Raw genomic sequence first — 24,009 nt, 5'->3', positions numbered from 1 at the left:
CAGACAATTAAATAGCTCATGTAAATATGACTTTATACAGAATCAGAAAACCTTCCCAAAGGCCTGGCATAGTGCAGTGACTGAAAGAAAGAACTCTGTACGTGACCATGAACATTAGCAAACTGGTTAAATATGTCCTTGTTAGGCACATATATACCGAGTCACAATTTCAGTCAATTGCTATAGTATTTACAAGTAATTAATGATGTTTTATAATTTCTGGAAGTTGTTAAATTTTGTGTTTGGATTAGTTACAATAAATATATTAACAAACAGGATCTGTTCTGGTCATATTGTTACTAGTTTTCTTATGGATCGTCTATCTTACTGGGTTTATTAGATAAACTGTTAGGAATTTAAATTAATATGCATGTGAATTTTTGAAGCAAAATGCTTATACAGCCACATGACTAGCTAGCCAGTTTGGTGTAAGAGTGCGGGACTCTAATCTGGAGAACCGGGTTTGAGTCCCCACTCCTCTACTTGAAGCCAGTTGGGTGACCTTGGGTCAGTCACAGTTTCTAGGACCTCTCTCAGCCCCACCCACCTCACAGGGTGTTTGTTGTTGTGGGGATAATAATAACATACTTTGTAAACGGCTCTGAGTGGATGTTAAGTCATCTGACGGGTGGTATATAAATCAAATGTTATTATAAAATACACATGCAGTTCAGGAATATGATTTCAATGTACATGTATTTTGTAAACTTGTATAATACTTATCAGTGGTAAGTGTAATTGCTTGTCTTGGACATATGCTAATAAGTCTCTTCCTTGTTCATTGTTTGCATTAGTAAAATGTGTTTATACATGTAGTATAAAATGTAAATGAAGATACTGCAATCTGTATATGAAACATCCAACAGACATACATACTTGAAATTCATTATTCTGAAATACACTCCATTATCATCAAATATCTGCTGACTATGCAAATGAACCTGTATTTGTCAATGTTTTAGTGGCTTAGCAAAGTAATGTTCATTTGTATACATACTAGATAATCACATTAAAGACTGTAAATGTTAATAGTACATTCTCTGGGCTCTTTGAATTTCACAATTTCAGAGGTGAATTACTAGCCATATATCACAGCTCTTGAGAATAGTTGCTTATCAGAATTTATCGAAGGCCTCCATATGAGAGAAGTCTTGGGGATCAGATTAAATTTATAAAGAAAACCTTCTGAAATAATTTTCCAGTCTCTTTCCTTGAGGTTATATAGAAAGGGAATCTCTTAATTCTTGGCGTTTGCTTTCTGCTAAACTTTAACAAAATTGGGAGATAGGATCTTTAATGAGAATGTACAAAGTGAACATCTGTTCTTAGAAACTGTGGAGCGCTTTTGTGCTTCTGTCTTGTTTGGTGCACAAACATAGATGTGTATTTTTCTAAAAACGATACTACTTTTTGAATCCAAACTTAAAACGTTTCAAGGATAGAATTTTTTAAAAAGCCAGTATTATATATGTATCTTAGAAGCAATACATATTGTGAAGAAACTTGTAGGATACTTTACATTTTGGTAATTTTCATTTTAATTAATTTTTAAAGTTTGTAATGTATCAAAATGCTTCTACATATAGGTGTAGACTAGAATACTACAGAAGAGTTAGATGAACGTGGAATGTAGACAGGTCCAGTTCAGAGGATCACTCCATAACCAAATGATATATTCAGTGCCTTTTCAAAGATCCTTGAAAGCATTTGGCAGGCAAATCTGAGCACTTGTGTTATGTTTAAAAGATGCAAAAAACATTGCTGCTATGCAACTGTAGGTACCTGCCTAGGGTGCCATTAGTTTCATTAGCTGATGTAAGGAATTAGAACAGCTCTGAAGTAGTATTCAGAACCCATGGGAACAAAAGGAGGTAGCAGAAGGAAAGAGCTGAAGATCTTGTTACCAGTGGTGGCAGCAGCAACCAGTTCTTCCTGCTCTAGTAGGCTGTGCAGAGTACTGATTAGCCCGCCCTTATGGCAGTTACGCCCACCCCCAGTCTGAACAATATGTTGATTTTTTTTTTTAGATGGAAGCCATTTGAATAAATAGGCTTGTCCACAGCAGTACATGTAAGACAGTGTGAATAAAGGAACATGTTGTGATGTCATATTTTTGGATTACCTAAATACATATACTTGAAGTAGAATAATGAAAATCAAAGATGTAATATGGGTGGCAGTTAGAGAATAAAGATTATTATTATAAGTGGCTGTGAATAAGCAGCTTTTCCAAACAGCCATCCTCCCCTTTTTTTTGCTACAGATCTCAGATCCAGATTTTGTTACACTTACTTTCAGATCTATTAATAGCTCTGTACCTGAACAGTTCATAACATAAAATTGTTTCCACATATTCTAGATTGGTTCTAAGTCACATTGATATGATTGTACTGATCTTTCTTTAATATTTCTTCCACTTGGGCCCAAGTAATTCTACAACATGGATGCTGCCTTTTCCATGGCATTGTGGTTCAGATTGTAGCGATGACTTAAGTAAATGCTGCTCACACGGGCTTCTTGATTTTCATGGTAGGTTTCAGTGCTCACCCCCCAATGAGGAAATGTTTAAGGAGAGCGCATGTAGATCCTTTATGTAGCATTTCTCATGATTCAGTTATCAGGAATTCAGAGTTGGGTCTGTGACAGATGTTTTAACCTGCATTGTGACTTGCCAGCGTGGTGCAAAGGTTGTAGACATGGTGTGATGTCTAGATAGGTTGATAGATACTGTTGGGGAGGAGTCAGCTGTTGTGGTGCATGTTGGAACCACTGCCATTGGGAAATGTAGTCTTCAGGTCCTGGGGTGGAAATTAGGTTAGGGGCAGTAAGTTAATGGCCAGGATCTCAAAGTCAGCATTCTCAGAATTGCTACCAGTTCCATGTGTAAGGCTGGCTAGTCAGGCACAGATTAGGGGTCTCACTGAATGGATAGGAACTTGGTAGACTAGATGGGCCAATAATGGTCTTATGTTTTTGTTATATTCACTTGAGAGGTGCTATGTAGACTTGATTGCTTTTTTCCTTATAATTGCTTTTTAAAGCTAGGTTGTTATTATTTTTGATACTCCTCTAAGTCCCGGTTTCAAGGTAGCAGGCTTGAAAGGAATGCATGAATTCAAACTTTTGTAGTGCTCTCTGTCATAGACAGTAGAAGGCATAGAAGCTGGGGGAATTATAATCTATGTTCTCTTTCCCCCCACTTTTTGTTGATAACCCTTCTCTGTGCTGCTGTCTCTGATACTTTTTTTACTGCAGTACTAAGAATACAAATTCTCTATGAACTTGACAACTTCATCTTTGTAAAGTAAGGTCACAAGCTGCTGTTGCTAGGAAACCTGTTCAGTTAACTTTTAGTTCATGAACCAGAGTTTCAAGAATGTTCAGAAAAGGTTGTGAAAACTTTAGTTATAAAATAAAAAGCTGTTAAAGATGATATACATATATTAATTATTTAGTTCTGAAATGGTGTCATTAGTTTTTAGAAAGTGTTACTACTAATACTTGGGCTATGCTTATAATAGCCCTAGTATGTTAATTCATATTTTAAATACAAACATATACTTTAAAAAAGAGAGAATCTAAGCTGTATCTGTTCAGCCACACAATCATTAATGATGTGCTGTGAAATGATGCATTTTTTTTAAAGTTCAAAATTATATACCCCCTACCTTAGAATAAAAGTAACAATGACAGCAAGTTGAGTGTTACACTGTTCACATCAGTACCTTGAATTGAGACCGGTAAGTGATCAGTTACCAGGTCTATCACATAAAAAAAAATCCTTAATGGGCTTGAGTCCTCATATCTGTAGCATCACCTGTCTCCTTATCCTCGACCATGACAGCTTTTCTTTTATTACCTGAATTTCTGCAGGTGGCACCTGGCAAATGGGCAATATTGACAACTGCCCATACACATGCATTCTCTGTAGTTGCCCCCACCTTATAGAATGGCCTGCCTTCTACACTGCTATGGTAGAATTGTTCAGGTGGCCATTTTATTAAGGAATAGGATATTGTCCGGGGACGGCTCAGCCACCTGCCCCGGCCTACCCAACCCCGTTCCCAACTTACCTGAAGCCCAGCAGGGTCGGGGCCGACGTGGCCAAGGGGGTCACGGCTGGGGCCGAGCGCGGCAGCACAAAGCCTGAAAGTGAGGTGCCCAGTGGCCCGAAGACGAGCGGCAGGGGGAACGGCAGCCCGGCGCCCAGCGACGCCAGGGCCAGGAGAGGGCGAGGGCATGCCCGCCGGCTCTGGGGAAGCTGTGGTGGAGCCGGACACCAGGAGGTGTGCCCCGCCGCAGGAACGAAGCCTGCACGGCTGCCAGGTGTTGCTGCAGCCCGCGCCAGCGGCGGGCCGCTAGGAGGCAGCCAGAGCCCGGCTGAGTGCAGGCCCCACCCCCACCGGCGGCCGAGGGAACACGGTGAGAGGCAATGCCCCAATGCACCTGGCGTCGGCTAGAGCCTGAGGGGCCAGCGTCCTGCCCTGCCCCGGCCAGGGCCAACAGGGAAGGGGGGTGGGACAAACGAGACCCTACCAGGGCCTGGGACGGGGGAAAACTGGTGTGGCCAGCGGTGGCCTGGGTGATGAGATTGGCTTGGGGGGGAGGGACATAGAAAGGGGAGGGCAGCAGGGGGGAGGCTGGGAGTATAAAGGGGGTGGAGGACCTCTGGCCAAGGAGGAGAGAAGTGGAAGGCCAGCCCTGCTGTAAGGGCCGGTGCTACCCAGGGACTGGAAATGCCAAGGGTCCGCCCCTGACCATCAGTACCCTCTGAGGCCAAGAGAGAGGCAACCCCCCTTTTTCCGGTTGACCAGCGGCCCCGCTCGCAGCTACGCGGCAGCCCAGGGGCTCGGACCCGCCCGCACAGCAAGGGCGCCACGGCGAGGCGGCAGGAGGGAATGCCCATCGAGGGGGCCGCTCACAGATATGAAATGGTTCTGGAAAATCCTACTACATAAAAAGCTAAGCATATTCAAGACAACTCACTTCCTACCCTGGTGCACCACCAGAAGGCACTGCTGTAGAAGGAAGCCTGGATGAGGCAGCCAGACTTCCAGAGAGCGTGTCACAGTGGGAAGCCCAGGCTGGGATCAGGCTCAGAGCAGGTGGCAGTGCCCACCCCCTGCTTTCACCCAGCTGGGATCAGGAGCTAACAGGTGGCAGTGCCCATCCCTCACCTTCACCCAGCTGGGATCAGGAGCTGAACAGGTGGCAGTACCCGTCCCTCACCTTCACCCAGCTGGGATCAGGAGTGGAGCAGGTGGAAATCCAAGCTCTTCACTGAGCTCAGATCAGGAGCAAAGCAGGTGGCAATGCCTTCTCCTCCCCCTTCACCTGGCCAAGATCAGGAGCAGAGCAGGTTCCGGTGCCCGCAGCCTACCATCACCCAGGTGGTATCAAGAGTGGAGCAGGTTGCAATGCCCGGCCCCCGCCTTCACCACAGGTGGCAATGCCCGCCCCCTTCACCTAGCTAGGATCATCCACAGTAAGGAAAGGAGAAGCACCCTTAGAAGTAAACTGCAAGAACCCGGGTGGATAACCACGTCTAAGGGAACAAACAACATATACCATTAAAGACTCTCTTCAAAATTATATTATGTGAAATATTCTTAAAGTGGCACAGTGCATATAAGACAATAAATATTTTTACAATTTTATACTTAATTCACACCAATTTACAAAGTGACTATAAGACACAAAGTCCGACCAATAATGGAAGTAGGATTGGCTCCCACAAAGTGCTGAAAGTTCAATAGGGGATTGCCAATCAAGTCCACGCTGAAATGTGCAAATAGTTGCTGTTTGATTGTAGATATTTATGTTGTAGTTTTCATATTTCTTGACAGATGGAACAAGGAGATGACAGAACTTGAAGGACTAAGGACCCGACAAGGAACTGGTTATTTTAAACACTTGTTTCCAGACTGCATCAGGGGTCATCAGACCTCCTCCCCATGCACTTTCAAAGCTGTAATAAAATGTATCAGTTCAATACAATACAAGTGACTGTTTTTTTCTTAATACACAACTTACAATACATTATAAATTAACTGATCCTGGCCAGGTGAAGGGACGAACCTCGGCACCTGCTCCGCACCTGATCCCGGCAACATGAAGCGAGGGTGGGCATTGCTACCTGCTCCACTCCTGATCCCGGCTGGGTGAAGAAGGGACGGGCATTGCTGTCTGCTCTGTACCTGGTTCTAGGGAGGTTGCAATATATGGTGTAGTATATGGTTGTGTCAAAAGAAACAAAAGAATATACAAATTGTTTATTACATCCCTTACTCTGTATAAACAAATTTGTGAAACAGTACTCAATTAATATATCCTTTATTAAAACAATTATGAAGACATAATACCACACGGGAGATTCTCTGTTGTGACACTGTACCTGGTTCTGGCAGATTGAATGGGTGTGGGCATTGCTACCTGCTCTGCTCCTGATCCCAGCTGGGTGATGGTGGGGGGCAGGTGTTGCCGCCTGATCTCAGCCTGGGCTTCCCACCGTGGGGCGCTCTCTGGAAGTCTGGCTGCCTCATCTGGGCTTCCCTCTACAGCAGCACCCTCTGGTGGTGCACCAGGGTAGGAAATGAGTTGTCTTGAATATGCTTAGCCTTTTATATAGTAGGATAGTAAAACTTGTATATTGGTGTTTTGAAGCCCGAAATATGAGCTTTTCTCCAAATATAATGAAGAGAATATTTTCTGTGCCTAGCAGCTGTGTTTAAAAATACAAATCCCTTGTAACTTCTGTCAGTTTCCAATATGCATAAGAAGCGTTAGTATTCATGTTCCCCTTTCAAAACCAGGATTAATTTGCCTACAAAGGGGAAGACTGTAGAGGCTTCCCAGGGAGAGAAAAAGAGGATAGAACAGGAAGTTGAAGACTGGGAGAAGGAAGGAAAAAGGGAGAGAAACAAGTATGGAAAAGGCATCGGCTGAAAGGAATGAAATTCTCTTTGTGAGTTTTTGTGCGTCTCCTGCTTGTGTTTATATAAGAGGGTTATATGGAAGGCATTTGTCTCTACATTTCTTTGAAAAGAGAAAATGGGCATACCTGTAAGAATCTTGCAATAAAAGTTGATGTGGCTGTTACCTCACATTTTACACTATTCATATGACATCCCGATAAATTGTTTATCTCTAATACTTTTATAAGAGACAGGCATATATATAGAGACTATGAACGTACTTGCTGGTACAAACAGGTTAGTGTTACTTAGCATGGATTGAACCACAGTTCTGACATCCAGCCTGCTGAAGTATTAACTTAGTGTCCAGGTTTGTATCTGCAAATGAGGTGTTTCCTCCTTGGTTCTGTTCAGCACTGTTTAACATCTTATATCCAAGCATCCTAGTTCTTGGGCATCCAGTTCATGATTGTTAACACATCTGGTGAGAGAAACTGATGGATGTCAGATGTCAAGATGTTAGAGAGGGACAGCATAATCTTCTGTTTGACAGTTATTGATCAGTTTTAATTGTCCTGGGAATGCACTGAATGATGTGCAAAATGCATAAATGTGCTTCTGTCAAATTGGGCATCAAAATCTAATTGATCAGTGTAGAACTGCAAATGGTTGCTTTACAGAATATCTTCATAGTTTAAATGGGGGTGGTTTTTAAAGCATTTTTTTAAAAATCTGAAGTCTCTTTAAAATGCACAAGAGTGGTAAATGTATTTGCATTTAGCATTTCAAAAGTTGTGCGTAGATTTTCATGACAGTCTTGAATATTTCTGAAGTACTCTGTTGCTCATTGTACAGATATGTTCTAATAATTGGCTTGACTAAAAGTGTCTTTTGGAAATATATCATCCTTGAATACAGCATGCAAATGAGGATTATACTGATGTTCTAGGATGAGATGAAGCAGAAAAAGCTGTCAAAAGAATTAAAGTTCAGAACTTGGTAGGATTTTAGGAAAACTTTAACCCACACTTTGCTGTAATATTAAACTGACTTTGTCTGAAAACAGAATTCCTTGATCCAGCAGTCATATGCCCTTTGATTGATGTGAACTGTTTTATGTGCAGATGTTTTTAGCCCTACTTTTGAAGTCTAACCTTTTATTGGAAAAATAAGGATGTGACTGTTTCCTGATGCTAGCATCTACTCAACTTTTTTCCCCCAAATAGTTAGCTGTATTCTTTATTACATATTTGTCTATATTTGATCACGTGGTATGGGAAGTCTCAATTATACAGGCAATTCTGATGAACTACCTAAAAATTGTTGTTTCTGTATTAAGATTTCTATGAGCATGTTGTAACAGTAGGTAATTTACTAGTAACACAAGTAGTTCTGTCGTGGATATTCAAAATAACCTCTCAAAGTAATTAATGCTTAAAGTGTTTGTCATATGGTGATTTTCAGTTAGTATGAAAAACTGTCTGAAGATATGCTACCTGTGTTGAAAAGGCAATGCGTTTATATGACTAGCAACAGCAGAAAGTAATGTTTATTATTGGTCTTCTGTGCAGTCCCACATGGGACTGTGCATGCACAGGCCTGCTGATCATGGGTTCTGTTGCTTTAATGCTGTAGTGGGGTATCTCTGGGAGAGGCTGTGTCCCCAACCCTCAATCCCTCTTTTGCTGCCAGTTGAAGAGAAAAACTCTGTGGCGAGTTCCTCTGTTCTTGCTGCATTGGGCCTTCTGCACTGCCTTTTTCACCTGGAATAGAGAGGAGATTAGAGAAAATTGTAAACATGGATGATAAAGCCTTATTCAAAAGGTGTGCACAGGGTGGCATGAAAATGACTAGGATGGATGGCATTCACTTTGTCTCATTTGCCTGGGAGAAGGGCACAGTGCAAGCATTGCCAGGTTTTCGCATCTAAAGCCTGTGCCAAGAGAGCCACCAGGCTCAAAGTAGTCTTATGGAAATAGGCACTATCTGCTACTAGTAGTTCGACAGCAAAACCTCTGCTTTAGTGGAACTCACTAAATGGTCTGATCTGACCACAACAAATGCCTTGAACCCAAGCACTCTGAGTTCCAGATCTGATGCCATCTCGGATCTGGGAACACTCCAGGTCCAGGGACCCTTCAGAGCTGATATCTAGAACCCCATCATTGACACCAACATCATCTGGCTCCTGCTCAGATCCAAACCATGAATGGTCGAGACCCTCAAAGGTGGTCGCACCCAGTTTGGATATTTTGGAGCCACCCAGAAAGAAGACTAAAATTAGATCTCTAAACATAGCTCCAAACAAAGGGAGGGCTCTCACTAGTGATTGACTTGGAGGCAAGTGACATTGAAGTCATTGAGACTCCCCACACCCTGTCACTTCAATCCTAGTCCCTGTCTGTCTAGTCTTAGGAGGAAAAGGGTGAGCTGACCTGTCTCCACATGGAATTGACACATCAAGTGCCTAAACGGATTCCACACCAGGAATGTTGCACACATATTTATTTATTTATTTATTTATTTATTTATTCAATTTATATACCGCCCATCCCCAGGGGCTCTGGGCGGTGAACAGTTAAAATTGATAAAAACAAAAACTAAAATCAATATACAAATAATAAAACAAATTAACAAGGTGCAGTGGTGAGGAGAACCTTCCCCACCCCAAAGGTGGGAGGCCGACATGGCACCGCTCCCTTCAATCACCAAACGCCTGGCGGAACAGCTCTGTCTTACAGGCCCGGCGGAACGATAATATGTCCCGCTGGGCCCGGGTTTCCATTGACAGAGCGTTCCACCAGGCTGGGGCCAGGACTGAAAAGGCCCTGGCCCTGGTTGAAGCGAGGCGGGCTTCCTTAGGGCCGGGGACCACAAGTAAATATTTATTCGCTGATCGGAGCGATCTCCGGGGAACGTACAGGGAGAGGCGGTCCCGAAGATATGCCGGTCCCAAACCACTCAGGGCTTTAAAGGTAAGAACCAACACTTTGAACCTGATTCGGAATTCAACCGGAAGCCAGTGCAGCTGGCGCAGGACAGGTGTGATGTGTGACTGGTAAGGTATACCAGTCAGGACCCGTGCCGCCGCATTCTGGACCAGTTGTAGTTTCCGGATCAGGCCCAGGGGTAGCCCAGCGTAGAGTGAGTTACAGTAATCTAGCCTGGAGGTGACCGTTGCATGGATCACTGTAGCCAGGTCCTGGGGCGTCAGGTAGGGGGCAAGTTGCCTGATCTGACGAAGATGGAAAAATGCAGACTTGGCAACCGCCGTGACCTGGGCCTCCATCGATAGGGAGGCATCCAGGAACACACCCAGACTCTTTACCACTGGCAAAGTTGCCAGTGGTGTCCCATCCAGGGCAGGGAGCTGGATCCCAACATCTGGCAGCCCCCGTCCCAGCTGCAGGACCTCCGTCTTCACTGGGTTCAATTTCAGCCTGCTCTGTTTCAACCATGCCGTCACAGCCTCCAAAGCTCTGGCCAGATTGTCTGGGGCCGTGTCTGGCCGGCCGTCCATCAACAGAAAAAGTTGGGTGTCATCCGCGTATTGATGACAACCCAGCCCAAACCTCCGCACCAACTGGGCGAGGGGGCGCATATAGATGTTAAATAATATCGGGGAGAGTATCACCCCTTGGGGAACCCCACACACCAAAGGGTGACGGGGCGATAGATCTCCCCCGAGCGCCACCCTCTGTCCCCGACCCTGGAGAAAGGAGACCAGCCACTGTAAGACTGTCCCCCTAATCCCCACGTCGGCAAGGCGGCTGGCCAACAAATCATAGTCAACCGTGTCAAACGCTGCTGTGAGATCAAGTAACACAAGCAGTGCTGACCCGCCTCGATCCAGATGCCTGCGAAGGTCATCTGTGAGGGCAACCAAGGCTGTCTCCGTCCCATGGCCAGGACGGAAGCCAGACTGGAATGGGTCCAGGACTAGAGCATCATTCAGGAATTCCTGCAGTTGTACCGCCACCGCCCGCTCAATCACCTTGCCCAGGAACGGGAGGTTCGACACTGGGCAGTAACTGGGCGGGTCGGTGGGGTCCAAAGATGGTTTTTTCAGGAGGGGCCGCACTACCGCCTCCTTTAACACTCCTGGAAAAACCCCAGAGCTCAGGGAGATGTTAACAATGGCCTCCAGATGGTCCCGTAGCCCCTCCGAGCTGGCCTTCACCAGCCAGGATGGGCAGGGGTCCAGAGGACAGGTGGTTGGCCTCATCCCCTGCAGGATCCTGTCAACATCGTCCTGAGAGAGCAGCCTGAAATGGTCTAATACGGACCCAGAAGACGGCCAAGGGGTCTCCAGTTCCCTTACTGTATCAACAGTGGGTGGCAGGCCACGGCGAAGGGACAAGATTTTACCCGCAAAATAGCTCGCAAAAGCCTCGCAGCCAATAGTTGAATTAAGAATTTGGTGGTCTCCCTGAGAGAGGGAGACTAAGGACCGAACTGTTTGAAATAATTGAGCCGGGCGTGAGCTAGCGGACGCAATGGAAGCAGCAAAGAAATCCCTCTTTGCTGCTTTCACTGCCACCTCATAGGCTTTCATAAACGTCCTATGAGATGTTCTTGCCTCTTCGTCGCGCCCCCGCCTCCACACTCCTCCACATATGCACCCCCCCCCGCCCGAATCAACTGGGAAGAAGCATACTGGATCCATCTCAGATCCTCCAGCCTAATTTAGGATCCAGCAACTCTCACACTCCATCCTTGAGTCTCTGATGGCATTCCATCTGTCAGAGGTGGATCTGTACCCTCCATACTGAAGTCTGAGTGTCCTCTACAACCCCATTCTGAGGTTTCAGAATTTCCCAATAATAGATCTTGCCCTTTGGATTAGCTATAGCACCCAGGGTATTTACCGAATGTATAGCAATTGTAGTTGCCTTTCTAAGAACTCAAGGATGCTCTGTTTACCCATACCTGGAGGTTTGGCTGATCCCAGCAGTCTAGAAAAGCCCTGCATGGCTGACAGTTGAAACATGTCATCTGCTAGGTTTAATGTTTAACTTTAAAAACTCCAATCTGGTGCCTTCCAAGAAGGTTGAATCCATAGGAGCTATTATGGTTTCTTCTCAAAATGAGAATTTCTTCCCACTGGAGAGATCAGAGAAAATAAAGTCACTTGTGCATTCTCTGACATGCCACAGATTCCAATCAGCCCTGAAGATTCAGATGCTCTTAGACTTAATGGCAGCAGGTTCTCCTTTAGTAGAGGTCACAGTCACAACAGACACTTCATTGGAAGGTTGGGGCCATGCTGCGAACACCTCTCAGCTCATGGTACCTAATTAAGGGAAGAAAAGGTCTTACACATCAGTGTGATAGAACTAAGGGCAATATGTTATGCACTTATCTCCTTTGTAGATAATGCAAAAAACAGAAGGGTACAAATACATGCAGACAATTGTACGGCCATGTTTTATATCAACAAGCAAGGGGGCACAGTATCAAAGACCCTGTGCATGGAATCTCTTCAAATCTGATTAGACTGTATGACACCAGGTCTCCCTTCAGGCTGTCTGCATTCCTGGCACATCAAATGTCATTACAGACAGAATGAGTAGATTGGGTTCTATCACTCACTATATCTAAAGGACTGTTACATACACCCAGTGTTCAAACACTGGGGCTTCCCAGAGATAGATCTATTTGCCACCAGAGAGAAAGCAAAGCTCCAGTATTCTACTCCAGAGGAGGAATAGGTACAGAGACTTTAGAGGATGCCTTTCAAGTGAAATGGTCAGGATGCCTATTCTATGCTTTTCCGACCATACCCTTGATTTCCTATATGACCAGCAAGATGCACGCAGAAGGAACCAACAGCATAGTAGGAGCACCGTTCTGGCCATTTCCGCCATGGTTTCAGCGGTTGCTTCTAATGACCAAGGGTTGCTATTTTCACATGCCCATGACCTCTTGGAGTGCAGGGAAATGAAATATCATGACATACCCAGATTGATGCTCACAGCATGGCTGATATCACAGTAGAAAATAACTTCCAGAATGGGAAGCAGAGGTTATCTTGAATGCCGGGAAACCTAATATTAGACTATCATATGCTTGCAAGTGGGATAGATTTATAAGTTGGAGGAAGGGTAAGGGACTTAATCCCCATACCTGCCCATTTGTCTTTGTTTTGGAGTACCTTTTGGGTTTTAAACAAGCAGGACTGTCCATCTGATCTGGTAAGGTCCATATGGCAGCTATATCTGCATTCCATGCTCTAGTAGATGAGAAAATGATTTTTTCTCACTGTACGTCTGAATTATGCTCAAAGGCCTTTGTAACGTGTTTCGACCAGTAAAACGAATTGTACCATAGAGGTCACTTCCTCTGGTACTGTCAAAATTGAAGACCAAACCATTTGAGCCTTTAGCTACATATCCTTATCGTGTAAGGTAACATTCTTAGTGGCCATTACATTGGCCAGAACAGTAAGCAAATGGGCAGCACTCAGAATGGCCTACCTTCTAGTGGACAGAGCTCTCACTGTTACTTATTATTCATCTGGTGCTTTGTGTTGCCCAGTGTCTCCTGGGCCACATGGACTCTGCTACAGCTGTGACTATGGACAAGACTTCATATGCTACCTTTTCAGCTTTGATTCAACAGAATCTTTAAACCTACCTTCATAGCCATTCTCAGTTAACTACGTGTTCTGTGTCATCTTGCTTGAGCTCTCAGGCATTAATATTGCAGACTGCATAAACATAGCTATATATTAATGGGGGGCTTAGAAGGCAAAGAGTGATGCCCTGAGCAGGCTGGGCTACTCAGTTGACAAGATCCAGAGGAGTTAGCCGTGTTCGTCTGTAGTAGCAAAATTGAAAAGAGTCCAGTAGCACCTTTAAGACTAACCAACTTTACTGTAGCATAAGCTTTCGAGAATCACAGTTCTCTTCATCAGATGTGTGGAGGGTAAGAAGAAACTGGTCAGATATCTGGTCAGTTATCTGACCAGTTTCTTCTTACCCTCCACGCATCTGACGAAGAGAACTGTGATTCTCGAAAGCATATGCTACAGTAAAGTTGATTAGTCTTAAAGGTGCTACTAGACTCTCTTCAGTTGACAAGTAATCCCTTAATTTTTAGGATCATTTGCTCCCTCTTCAGGTGTAGACATGTTTGCTTCACAGACCAGTCACAAATATGTGTTGTGCTGTAGCCAAGGGAGTTGAGGCAACCACTCACCAGAGGATGCCTTAATGATATGATAGAGCAGAAAATTTCTGTACATATGCCCTTCTCTTCCTCTTCTCTCAAGTGTTATTGTCAAAATCACACAGGTTCTTATCCAACAGTATTGCTCATAGTATCTTTTTAACCATGCCTAATTTGGTTTCCTTCCCTTCACTTAGGCAAATAGGGTTTTCTCCACCTTACACATAGCCAGGACCTTGTCTTCCAGGACAGAGGCCTGATCATACACCAAGACTTCCCTAAACTTAGGCTCGCCATGGCTGTCCCTATGGAACTTCTTGACTTTTGCTTCCCTTAATTTACATTCAAAGTTCTTCACTTGTCTCTCTATTTCTTTTACACGTTCCTCAAACTCCTCTTCTGTTACTGTTTCTTTAAGTTGGTCTCCTACCTTACTGATTTCCTTATCTACCTTTTCCACCTCCTTTTCGGCTGTTTATATTAGCAACAACATTAAATTCTCGGTCCTTCATCTAGGCTTTTAGGCTTTTGGAGTCATAGTAGTTGAACAAATAAAAAGTGCTGTGGCTGTGTTCAGAATCTTTGTTACGTTTTTAAGAGCTCTTTCATGTCTGTATTTCCTAAATCGGGTGAGTGTTGATTTGAGCCTTGTTCTTTGTCAGGTTGACTTTCTCAAGTTGACTGTCTTTTACAAATAGATTTAAAAGAGTGATGCCTTTGGCCCAATGTTTCATTGTTGCCACCAAATGTGCATCATTTCACCAACAGAAACTACCTTGATTTAGTCTTGTGTTGGCCGTAGTAACATTCGAGTATTGTACTTTGGTGTATAGTATTAGCATCTAGGAAGTTTTATTGACTTTCATAGGGTTGTATTCTACCACACCCCTCAGTGCCTGTCATTGACTGAATGAGGTGGTAAGATACAACCTGTAGTATTCTGTAGCTTTCATTAATTCATAGTATTGGCCTTTTAACATGTTGAAGGATACGTAAAACTTTTGGCTTTATGATAAAGATTTCTAATGTTTAAAAAAACCTATTTAATCTTCTAGTTGGGAGAGGGAAAGAAGTAAAATGTTCTTCCCTTTATCCAGCAAACCTCTTTAAAAGCAACACGTTTGTAATATGTATTTCAGAAGAATAATGTGTTTGCTGTCTGATTTAATATAAAATTGTGTGTGTGAACAATTCTTTTTCTTAGATCTGAGTGAAGGTGTGACAATAACTTCAACGGACCAAACCATGATAACAAAGGCCCAGGGGGAGAGAGTCACATTGCCTTGTGTTTTCACTCTTAGTCAGCAAGATGAAGGCCAGCTTGACATAGAATGGATCATATTGCAGCCAAATGATGAGCAAACGGTAAGTGAAAGCTTTTAATTCTTAGCTGTTGTGTACGTTTTGTTTTCTATTTAAATCCATTTGGATTTAAATGATTTCATCTAGGCTCTTTGATAACCTTGTTAACTACCATAATGTCAACTTGTAAATTAAAGTACTTTAATTTTTCTTTTCATAAATAGAACTTCCAGATAAAAGTTTCTTTGTTGCTGTTATAATAGTAATATAAATCATGTCGAATAGAGCTGTGCATCTCAGTCATGTCTGGGTATAGCTACTGTTGTATAAAGGAAATGGCTTAGAATATATTAAGTAAAATCATGTATCTGAACTGTTGAATATATTTGACTAGCTTGAGGAAAACAATTCTCTTTTCTTTCAGGTAATTATGTACCATCGAGACAAGGTTTATGATGAGTACAAGACAGCTGGACGAGTAGCGTTTGTTAATCCAAATCCAGCTTCTGGAGATGCTACTATTGATATCCTGAATTTAAAGCCCACTGACGCTGGTACATATCAATGTAAAGTGAGAAATCCTCCTAGCGTTCAGACCCAAAGAATTCAGCTGACAGTACTTGGTAAGATTATTTTGTTGAGTCTTTTGTATACCACTGTTCATATGTACATACACTGTTTTTTGGAGGGGATGTTAATTTTATTTTTGTTGCAAAACATAATAAAGTGTTGCATACTAAATAGATGGATAGATTTTTAGTCTCCAGTGAGTTAGAGCAATGAATACATGTTTATAATAAGGAAGGGCTGACTTTTTTAGATTAAGGCTTGTGAAGTAAGATGCTTTGGATGAATAGTTGTGTAAATGAAAATCTGGATAGGTTTTATGTATTTATTTATTGTCCACCTTTCTAATTATGATCCAAAGTAGATTACACAGTGCAAGTGAAAATACAATATAATCAACAGGACATCCACTGACCAAGTACGATAATGAACAAAAGTTAGGACAATCAGTAAAAGAGAGATAATTATGGTATAGTAGCAGAAAATTTGAAAAACAACGATAGAGCCAAGCACAAAGATGAAATCTTTTTGAAACAAAATGTAACTATTTAGCATGGCATGTTTAGCAACATGGAAAACTCCCTAGTAGGCTCACGTCTGTATCAGCAGACAGTACCCAACAGAGTAGCATATAGTTCCTATCTTTACCAATGTATCATTCTGAGCTACTTGTTACAACACAGCCCTATAATCTGGGTAGAAAGCCCTCCTGAATAATTCAGTTTTGCATAGTTTGTGGAAGGCCAGGAGAGTGGGGGCTTTCCCGACCTCAGGCAGAGCATTCCATAAGGTGGGGGCTACCACTGAGAAAGCACATTTGTGGGCAGCTGTTGTCTCTGCCCAACTGCAGGGCAGTATCTGCAGAAGGCCCTGATCCTATGAGTGAAAGTGAAGCTTAAATTGTGCTACAGATGACTTAGCTTTGGGACAGGGCTTGCCCTGATGTCATCAGCTCTGGAATGCGGAGGTTTCTTTGAGATGCATTCTCTAAGTGCTTGGGATGGTCGGCACTTAGCTTCTTCTCCGGGGCGGCTCCTAAGATATGCAGAGCGGGGCGAGGTTCTCTCGCTGCGGACGTGGTGTGTCCGCTTCGCTGAAATGGCTTCCCAAAGCAGGCTTCTTCTCTCGGTCTTCTAGCTGCCTAAGAACATGGTCGCCAGCAGGGCATGGTGGAGGCTGGTTTGCAGGTTGCCGGGTAGCGAGGGCAAGCTCGGGGACCGGCCCACGGGAGGCTCCAGGCAGGAACTGACCAGGGAGCGCCTGGCCAGGCTCGCTGGAGGTTTCCCCGGCAGGCGCCCGGCTGCTAGCAGCGGCTTGGGCTCAGATGAGGCAGGCTTCCATGGAGGCAGGGGGAACAGCACGTAAAAACACATTCCATAGCAGGGAACAGGTGCGGTCCGTGGGATGGCATTGCAGGCACGGGGCACACTTGTAATAAAGTCCAAACACACACTGGGAGGTCCAGATATAGGTCTGGGCAGGGCTGCCCAGGAAGAAAGTCCTTTGTGCAGTTATCCAGGCATGGTGTCAGGAAACTAGCACAGTCTATTGCAGCAGCAAGGTACTTAACAAGTAGGCAGGAAACTGACACGTGTATTAGAGTGCACACGTGCAGGGCAGTCTTTGGTGCAGCAGTAAAACAGCAACACAGGAAACTTTAACACAGTCCATGGCAGGCCTTAAAGCAGGAGAGGGGGCCTACTTGGCAACACTCTCTTCCGCGGGTCTCCCTAACCCCTTCTAAAGTTATCTATTCTCAAAGCCATCACTACCTCCACTGGCAGCGAATTCCACAGTCTAATCACTCACTGAGTAATTGTCTATCCTGAATCTTTTCCCCAACAGCTTCATTGAATGTCTCCAAGTTCCAATGTTATGGGTGAGGGAGAAAAACTGCCCTCTATTCACTTTTTCCATCCTATTCATAATTTTATAAACCTCTATCATGTCACTCCTTAGACTGAAAAGGCCCAGGCTCTCCAGCCTTTCCTCATAGGAAAGGTACTCTAACCCCCTAATAATTTCGTTTTGCCCTCCTTTGTGCTTTTTCCAGGCCTGCAGTATCTTTTTTGAAATAGGGCAGTATGTCACATGAGGCGACAACATAGCTTTCTACAAGGGTATTACAATATTGGCTGTTTTATTTCAGTCCCTTTCCTACTAATTCCTGTCATGCAGTTTACCTCTTTCACCATGGCTGTACACTGGGTCAGCATTTTCATTGAGCTTTCCAAGATAATTTAACCTCAGTCTCCACCCACCCACCCACCCACACACACACACACACACACATATGTATATGTATATGTATGTATGTATGTATATGTATGTGTATATATATATAAATGTGATTTTACTACTGGGACAAAGCTACATTACTGGGCCTAACCTTGCCTCCTTCAGTCAAAAAATTCTGTCTGTGCTACTTGACAATGTTGCTTCAGATATCTTTGTTAATAGTGGAGTAGCTGGTACTACTGGTATAAGGCCTTCATTTGTAGTATGGTCAGTATCGATATGCATTTCCTTGGTAAACTTTGAATGGTGGGTCGGCCATGATAAGTTATATTTCTAATGCCAATAAATGATAGTAGGGTTGCGCATATATTGTTACAGGAACCATAATCTCTTTAGAAGACATTAACAATAGCTCATAGATAAGCTACTGCTGAAACTGTACAGGACAAGAAAATTCTTTTGCATAATAGCTCATGGTGTACAAAGTATCTGAAATGGATATAAATGCTAGTTAATGAATTCCTAGCTATGAGCTTATTAATAGAAGAATAATCTTTATTTCGTTCTTAGTAAAACCAACAAAAACTAAATGTTACGTTGAAGGCTCTCAGGAGATTGGAACTGATGTTACTCTGAAATGTAATTCTGAAGAAGGTTCTCCCATCATTTCATATTATTGGAAGAAGGCCACTGGTACAGAGGAACTTCCAGCCACCTCGATATCAAGTATGCCTCCTTTTGTAACTAATAAGAATAAAGATGTCTACACCATATTAGTTTAGTAACTGATGTCAAACACTGGACATTTGTGAGGTGGTCTTTTCTCTTTCCTCAAACAAAAAGCCATAGTAAGACTAGAATATTTCTCGCTCTGTGTATGTGTTTGTTATTGTTACTAGCTTTATAAGGAACGGGATAGTTTCTTTCTCAGTACATTTTGGTGACATATACACCACTTGCTGTATTCTGGTTTGATTTGGTGCATTAGGCCCTTTCCACACATCGTTAAAGAGATGGCCCACTCACTGAATGCTGGCAGCTTTTCCCATTGACTCCAGACGTTCCTGTTTTCAAAACTGTTGTAGGCTGTTTGGCTTCTGTTTTTTAGGCACCTTTTCTGGAAGCACACTTTCCTGCAGTTCCTGAAAGGTGCCAAAAAACCAGAAGCCAAACAGCCTGCAACTGTTTTGAAAACAGCAATGGTTCGTGTCAAGGGGGAAAGCAGCCAGCATTCAGAGAGTGGGCCATCCCTTTAAGGACATGTGGAAAGGGCCTTACTTTTTAAGTGTCTGTCTTTGGCTATGAGCTAAGAAATTGTTTATACATACACATTCATGTATAGGCAGTAGTTCATTGTCCGTCTTCTGTGCAGTCCCACATGGGACTGCGCACGCGCAGGCCTGCCGACTGGACCTTTTTTCTCTAGCTAAATGTCCACTAGGGGGCGCCCAGCCGGTCAGTGCACATGCGTGGCCTTGCCCGCCAATATTACATCCGGTGGGCGCCCCTCACCCTCCAGTTTCTTCTTTGCCGCCGACCGGTGAAGACCTAGCTCGTCCACTGCCAAAGAAGAAAGTGAAAGTGTTGGAAATTCTTCAGTCGGTGAGAGTCTGCTTTTCTCAGACATGATGTCTGAAAAAGCATTATTCAAGAGGTGTGCGACGTGCTCCACCAAAATGACTAGGACTGACGGCCACTCAGTCTGCCTTGAATGCCTAGGGGAGACACATAATGTGTCTAAGTGTGAGCACTGCCAGAAATTCACGCCGAAAGCCAGGGCCAAAAGGAAAGCCAGGCTAGAGGTGATGCTGTGGAAGAGGGCCATGAGGGCGACTAATGGCGCTGAGATCCCTCCTAAACCTCCCTCGGTGAGTGGGAAGTCGTCCAGGAGCGCTTCGTCCATTGCGAGATCGGTTTCCCCAGGGCGTGCTAGAGAAACCGCTCCCTCGGATACGAGTAGCACAACAAGCACACCACAGGTCCATCAGACCCCCAAGTCTCCCATGACTCCGAGCCCGAGTCCGAGGAGCGCTTCAGATCCGACACCGGCGAAGTCGGAGCTGAAAAAGTTGGAACCAAAGACATCGGAATCGAGGAGTTCGGAACCAGCGCGATCTGATCGACCGTCTAGCGAGGCCACTCAGTCGGAATCCAGGGGTTCGGATCCATTGAAACCTTCAAGCTCATCGGTTCCGAGGCACTCCGATTCGAAATCTTCTGATCCGAAGCAGAGGAAACGCTCCAGGGATGAAGACCAGACTGAACCTCTTCCCAAAAAAGCTAGGAAGAAGAGCAAGCAGAAACATACTGCATCAGTACAGACAGAGACCGAGTGGGATAGGCCCCAAACCCCTTCCCCTCGGATCCGATCACCTTCTTATCTGTCATCGGCTGACGAGTGGGATCCCCGTGAAGGTCCGTGGCTAAGCTCTCCTTCCCGAGTGAGACGCTGCCGATTCTCGGAACAGGGCTCCCCTCAGTCTTACCACCGCCATTCGGAGGCCTTCGGTTCCGACCTCCTTCGGCCACGTCGGGCCTATTCGATCTCCTCGGCCCGGGAGGAGTGGGATCTACCGGGTAGCGATTACTCCCGCTACGGCTCTCCCAGACTGGAATAGGTCTACCATCGCTCTGAGGTTGACCGTTATCTGAGCCTGAGCCCCCCGTTGGATCCGTCACCAGATGAGATTATTATTGGTTCCAGCAGGATTTCCCCAACAGAGGACTTCCGCCTCTATGTGGAGCAGATGATGAGGATGGCTCGCTCCTTGGAGCTGGAAGTTTCAGCAGTCAACCCGAACCCCAAGGATAAGATCTTACGCCACATTTACTCGGGCAATCCTGCCTCAATTGCTTTCCCCATTATAGAAGGTCTGGAGGAGGTCATTACCTCGGTATGTGAGAAGCCTGCTTCCATTCACCCTACTTCTCGTCGACTGGAAGCTTTATACAAGACTCGAGATGATGTCCGTTCCTACCTTTTCACCCATCCTCCTCCATTGTCTTTGGTCGCTGAGGAGATGCAGTCCAGTCAGAGACAAAGTTCTCATGCTGTGCCTGCTGATAAGGAGAGTAGAAAATTGGACTCTCTGGGAAAAAAGATTTACTCCTTGGCGGCCCTGACAGTGAAGATCGCGAATTATTCTTCCATAATGGGTGCTTACCAAATATTCCTTTGGAACCGAATCGCAGTGTTCCTCGATAAGCTCCCTGACGACCAGAGGGTCCTTGCCAAGGTCATTATGGATGAGGCACTACGCCTGTCAAAGCAGCAGATTAGTGCCGGCCGCAACACCCTGGAGACCTCAGCCAGAACCTTGGCCTCAGCCGTCGTTCTCAGGAGCATGCCTGGCTGCGTACGACCGCGCTACCTCCTCAAACCCGGAGCAAAGTCGAGGATATGCCTTTTGAAGGGAAGACCCTCTTCTCCTGTAAGACGGATGAATACCTGTCTCAGAAACGGAAGGACCGCCTGACGGTGCGGTCATATGGCATCGTCCACACAAGGCCGTCTCAGTTCAACCGTCCTCCATACCGTTCCTCATACTACTATCGGAACCGAGACCAGAGGTACCAACCGTATCCTCCTTACGGCTTCTTCAGACAGCCCCATCAACAGTCGGGCTCCTTCCAGTGACGCAGATCCAACTACCGTCCGCGTCAGAATCGTTGGAGTCCGGCTGATAAAGAACCGGCTTCCCAACCGAAACAGTTCTGACTAGCCGTTGACCAGGCTGTTGTCTTTGGAGACCATTTAGCTGAGTTTAGTTTGTTCTGGATGGAGATCCAGGCTGACAGTTGGGTTCTTGATGTTATAAAGTTTGGTTATAAAATTGAATTCAAAATTTATCCAGAGTTGTCTCTCCCTGATTTCTCATTTGATTCCTCCTCACAGAAGCTCCAGACTGCTGTACAGGCTTTACAACAGAAGGGGGCGATTATTGAGGTCCCACAGGGTGAACCCCTTCTTGGGTTCTACTCCAGGATGTTCGTGGTTGACAAGAAAGATGAGGGAGTACGTCCCATCTTAGACCTTAGAGGCCTGAATAAGTCGGTGAGATCTAGAAAGTTTAGAATGCTAACCTTGCATATGGTCCTACAGCTGATGCCTGACAACATGTGGTTCGCTCTCCTGGACCTCAAGGACGCGTATTTCCATATTTCCATACATCCAGAACACAGAAAGTTCCTGAGGTTTCTTTGCAATGGTAGTGTCCCAGTATCAGGTTCTGCCCTTTGGGCTGTCGTCTGCGCCTAGAGTTTTCACTAAGTGCATGGCTCCAGTTGTAGCTTTCCTTAGACGTCAGGGATGTTCCATTTTTCCTTATTTGGACGATTGGCTGTTGGCAGCCTCGTCCTCGGACCTGCTTTGTGAACACGTAGACCTTGTGGTGCGCACCTGTGCTCGCCTGGGACTCTTCGTTAACTTTCAGAAATCGGTCTTGGCTCCCTCTCAGAGGGCGAAATTCATAGGCATGGTTTTAGATGGAGTATGGAATAAGGGATTCCTACCCCAGGAACAGGCCTTACGTATTAAGCACATGGTGGCTCATTTCTCCAGATGTCGTTTTCAACCAGCGTCGGCTATTCAGACGTTGTTGGACCTTATGGCGTCAGCCACGGCTGTGACCCCTATGGCTAGATTGAAAATGCGACCACTTCAATTGTGGTTTCTTTCAGTCCATGATTTTCTCTCAGCCCCTCAGGCCAGGAAGTATTTTATCCCTCATGAAGTTCTTCGCTCCCTGAAGTGGTGGCTCTCTGCGGGTAACCTTCTTAAGGGGATTGCCTTTGGAATAGTTCAGTGTCAGATTACTATATCTACGGATGCCAGCACTATTGGTTGGGGTGCTCAGTGTGGACCTCTTGGAGCCCATGGGACTTGGTCTGACTAAGACAGGTGTCTCCACATTAACATGTTAGAGTTACTGGCTATCCGTTTTGCCCTTATCGCATTCGCAGATACACTACGGCACTAGACGGTGCAAATTCTCACAGACAATTGCACGGCCATGTTCTATCTGAACAAACAAGGGGGCACCACTTCTCAAACCCTCTGCGAAGAAGCGATGCGGATCTGGGAGTGGGCATTAGACAGGGGCATCTCATTACAAGCAGTTCATATTCCAGGAACCTCGAATGTGATAGCGGACAAGTTGAGCCGTCTGACATCCGACAACCACGAGTGGACTATCGCGGACTCAGAGTTGAACGGCCTGTTCGAGACTTGGGGTTTCCCCAAGGTGGACCTGTTTGCGTCAGAAAGCAACAGGAAAGCCCCTCAGTGTTGTTCCCGGGGAGGTCTGGGTCTAAACTCTTTGGGGGACGCTTTCCAGATCTCCTGGATGGGGGTTCTCTTTTATGCGTTCCCTCCCTTTCCGCTGATTGCCAGGACAGTCAGCAAGATCCTCCGGGATGGGTCACACGTGATCCTGGTCACTCCCTTTTGGCCACGTCAGCCATGGTTTCATCTGGTGATGCAGCTTTCTCAGGGGTTATCTTATCAATTCAATCTGGTTCCCCATCTCCTTTCCTGCAAAGGGGTTCTGTATCACAATTTACCCAAACTGAAGCTGACGGCATGGTTTATTCGGGGCTCCCAGGGTTGTCTGACAGAGTTGCGGAAATCCCAGTTAATGCCAGGCGAGATAGCACTCGTAAATCCTATGCAGCTAAATGGAAACGTTTTGAGTCTTGGGCTGCGGAGAAGGGATTGGATATTTGGAATTGCCACTTGGGGGCCATTTTTGATTTTCTACTGACACTTAAGGATAAAGGACTTTCTACTTCTTCAGTGAAGGTTTCACGCGAAGGTTGA

The 24,009-nt window shown here is 45.0% G+C and overlaps 1 protein-coding gene across 2 annotated transcripts in view; it reads left to right on the top strand.

Moving 5' to 3' along the window:
* Nucleotides 1-24,009, top strand: part of CXADR (CXADR Ig-like cell adhesion molecule) — a 57,063-nt gene that overhangs the window by 15,596 nt on the left and 17,458 nt on the right. For both annotated transcript variants that reach the window (XM_054973384.1, XM_054973383.1), the window contains exons 2-4: nucleotides 15,289-15,449; nucleotides 15,811-16,009; nucleotides 18,762-18,917. In XM_054973384.1, the coding sequence (XP_054829359.1) occupies nucleotides 15,289-15,449; nucleotides 15,811-16,009; nucleotides 18,762-18,917 (516 nt within the window). The remainder of the gene's footprint in view (nucleotides 1-15,288; nucleotides 15,450-15,810; nucleotides 16,010-18,761; nucleotides 18,918-24,009) is intronic.

The sequence above is a fragment of the Eublepharis macularius genome, chromosome 3 (assembly GCF_028583425.1).
Source record: "Eublepharis macularius isolate TG4126 chromosome 3, MPM_Emac_v1.0, whole genome shotgun sequence".
NCBI lineage: Eukaryota > Metazoa > Chordata > Lepidosauria > Squamata > Eublepharidae > Eublepharis > Eublepharis macularius.
The sequence above is the reverse complement of the archived record's forward strand: the minus strand, read 5'-3'. Positions and strand labels throughout refer to the sequence as shown.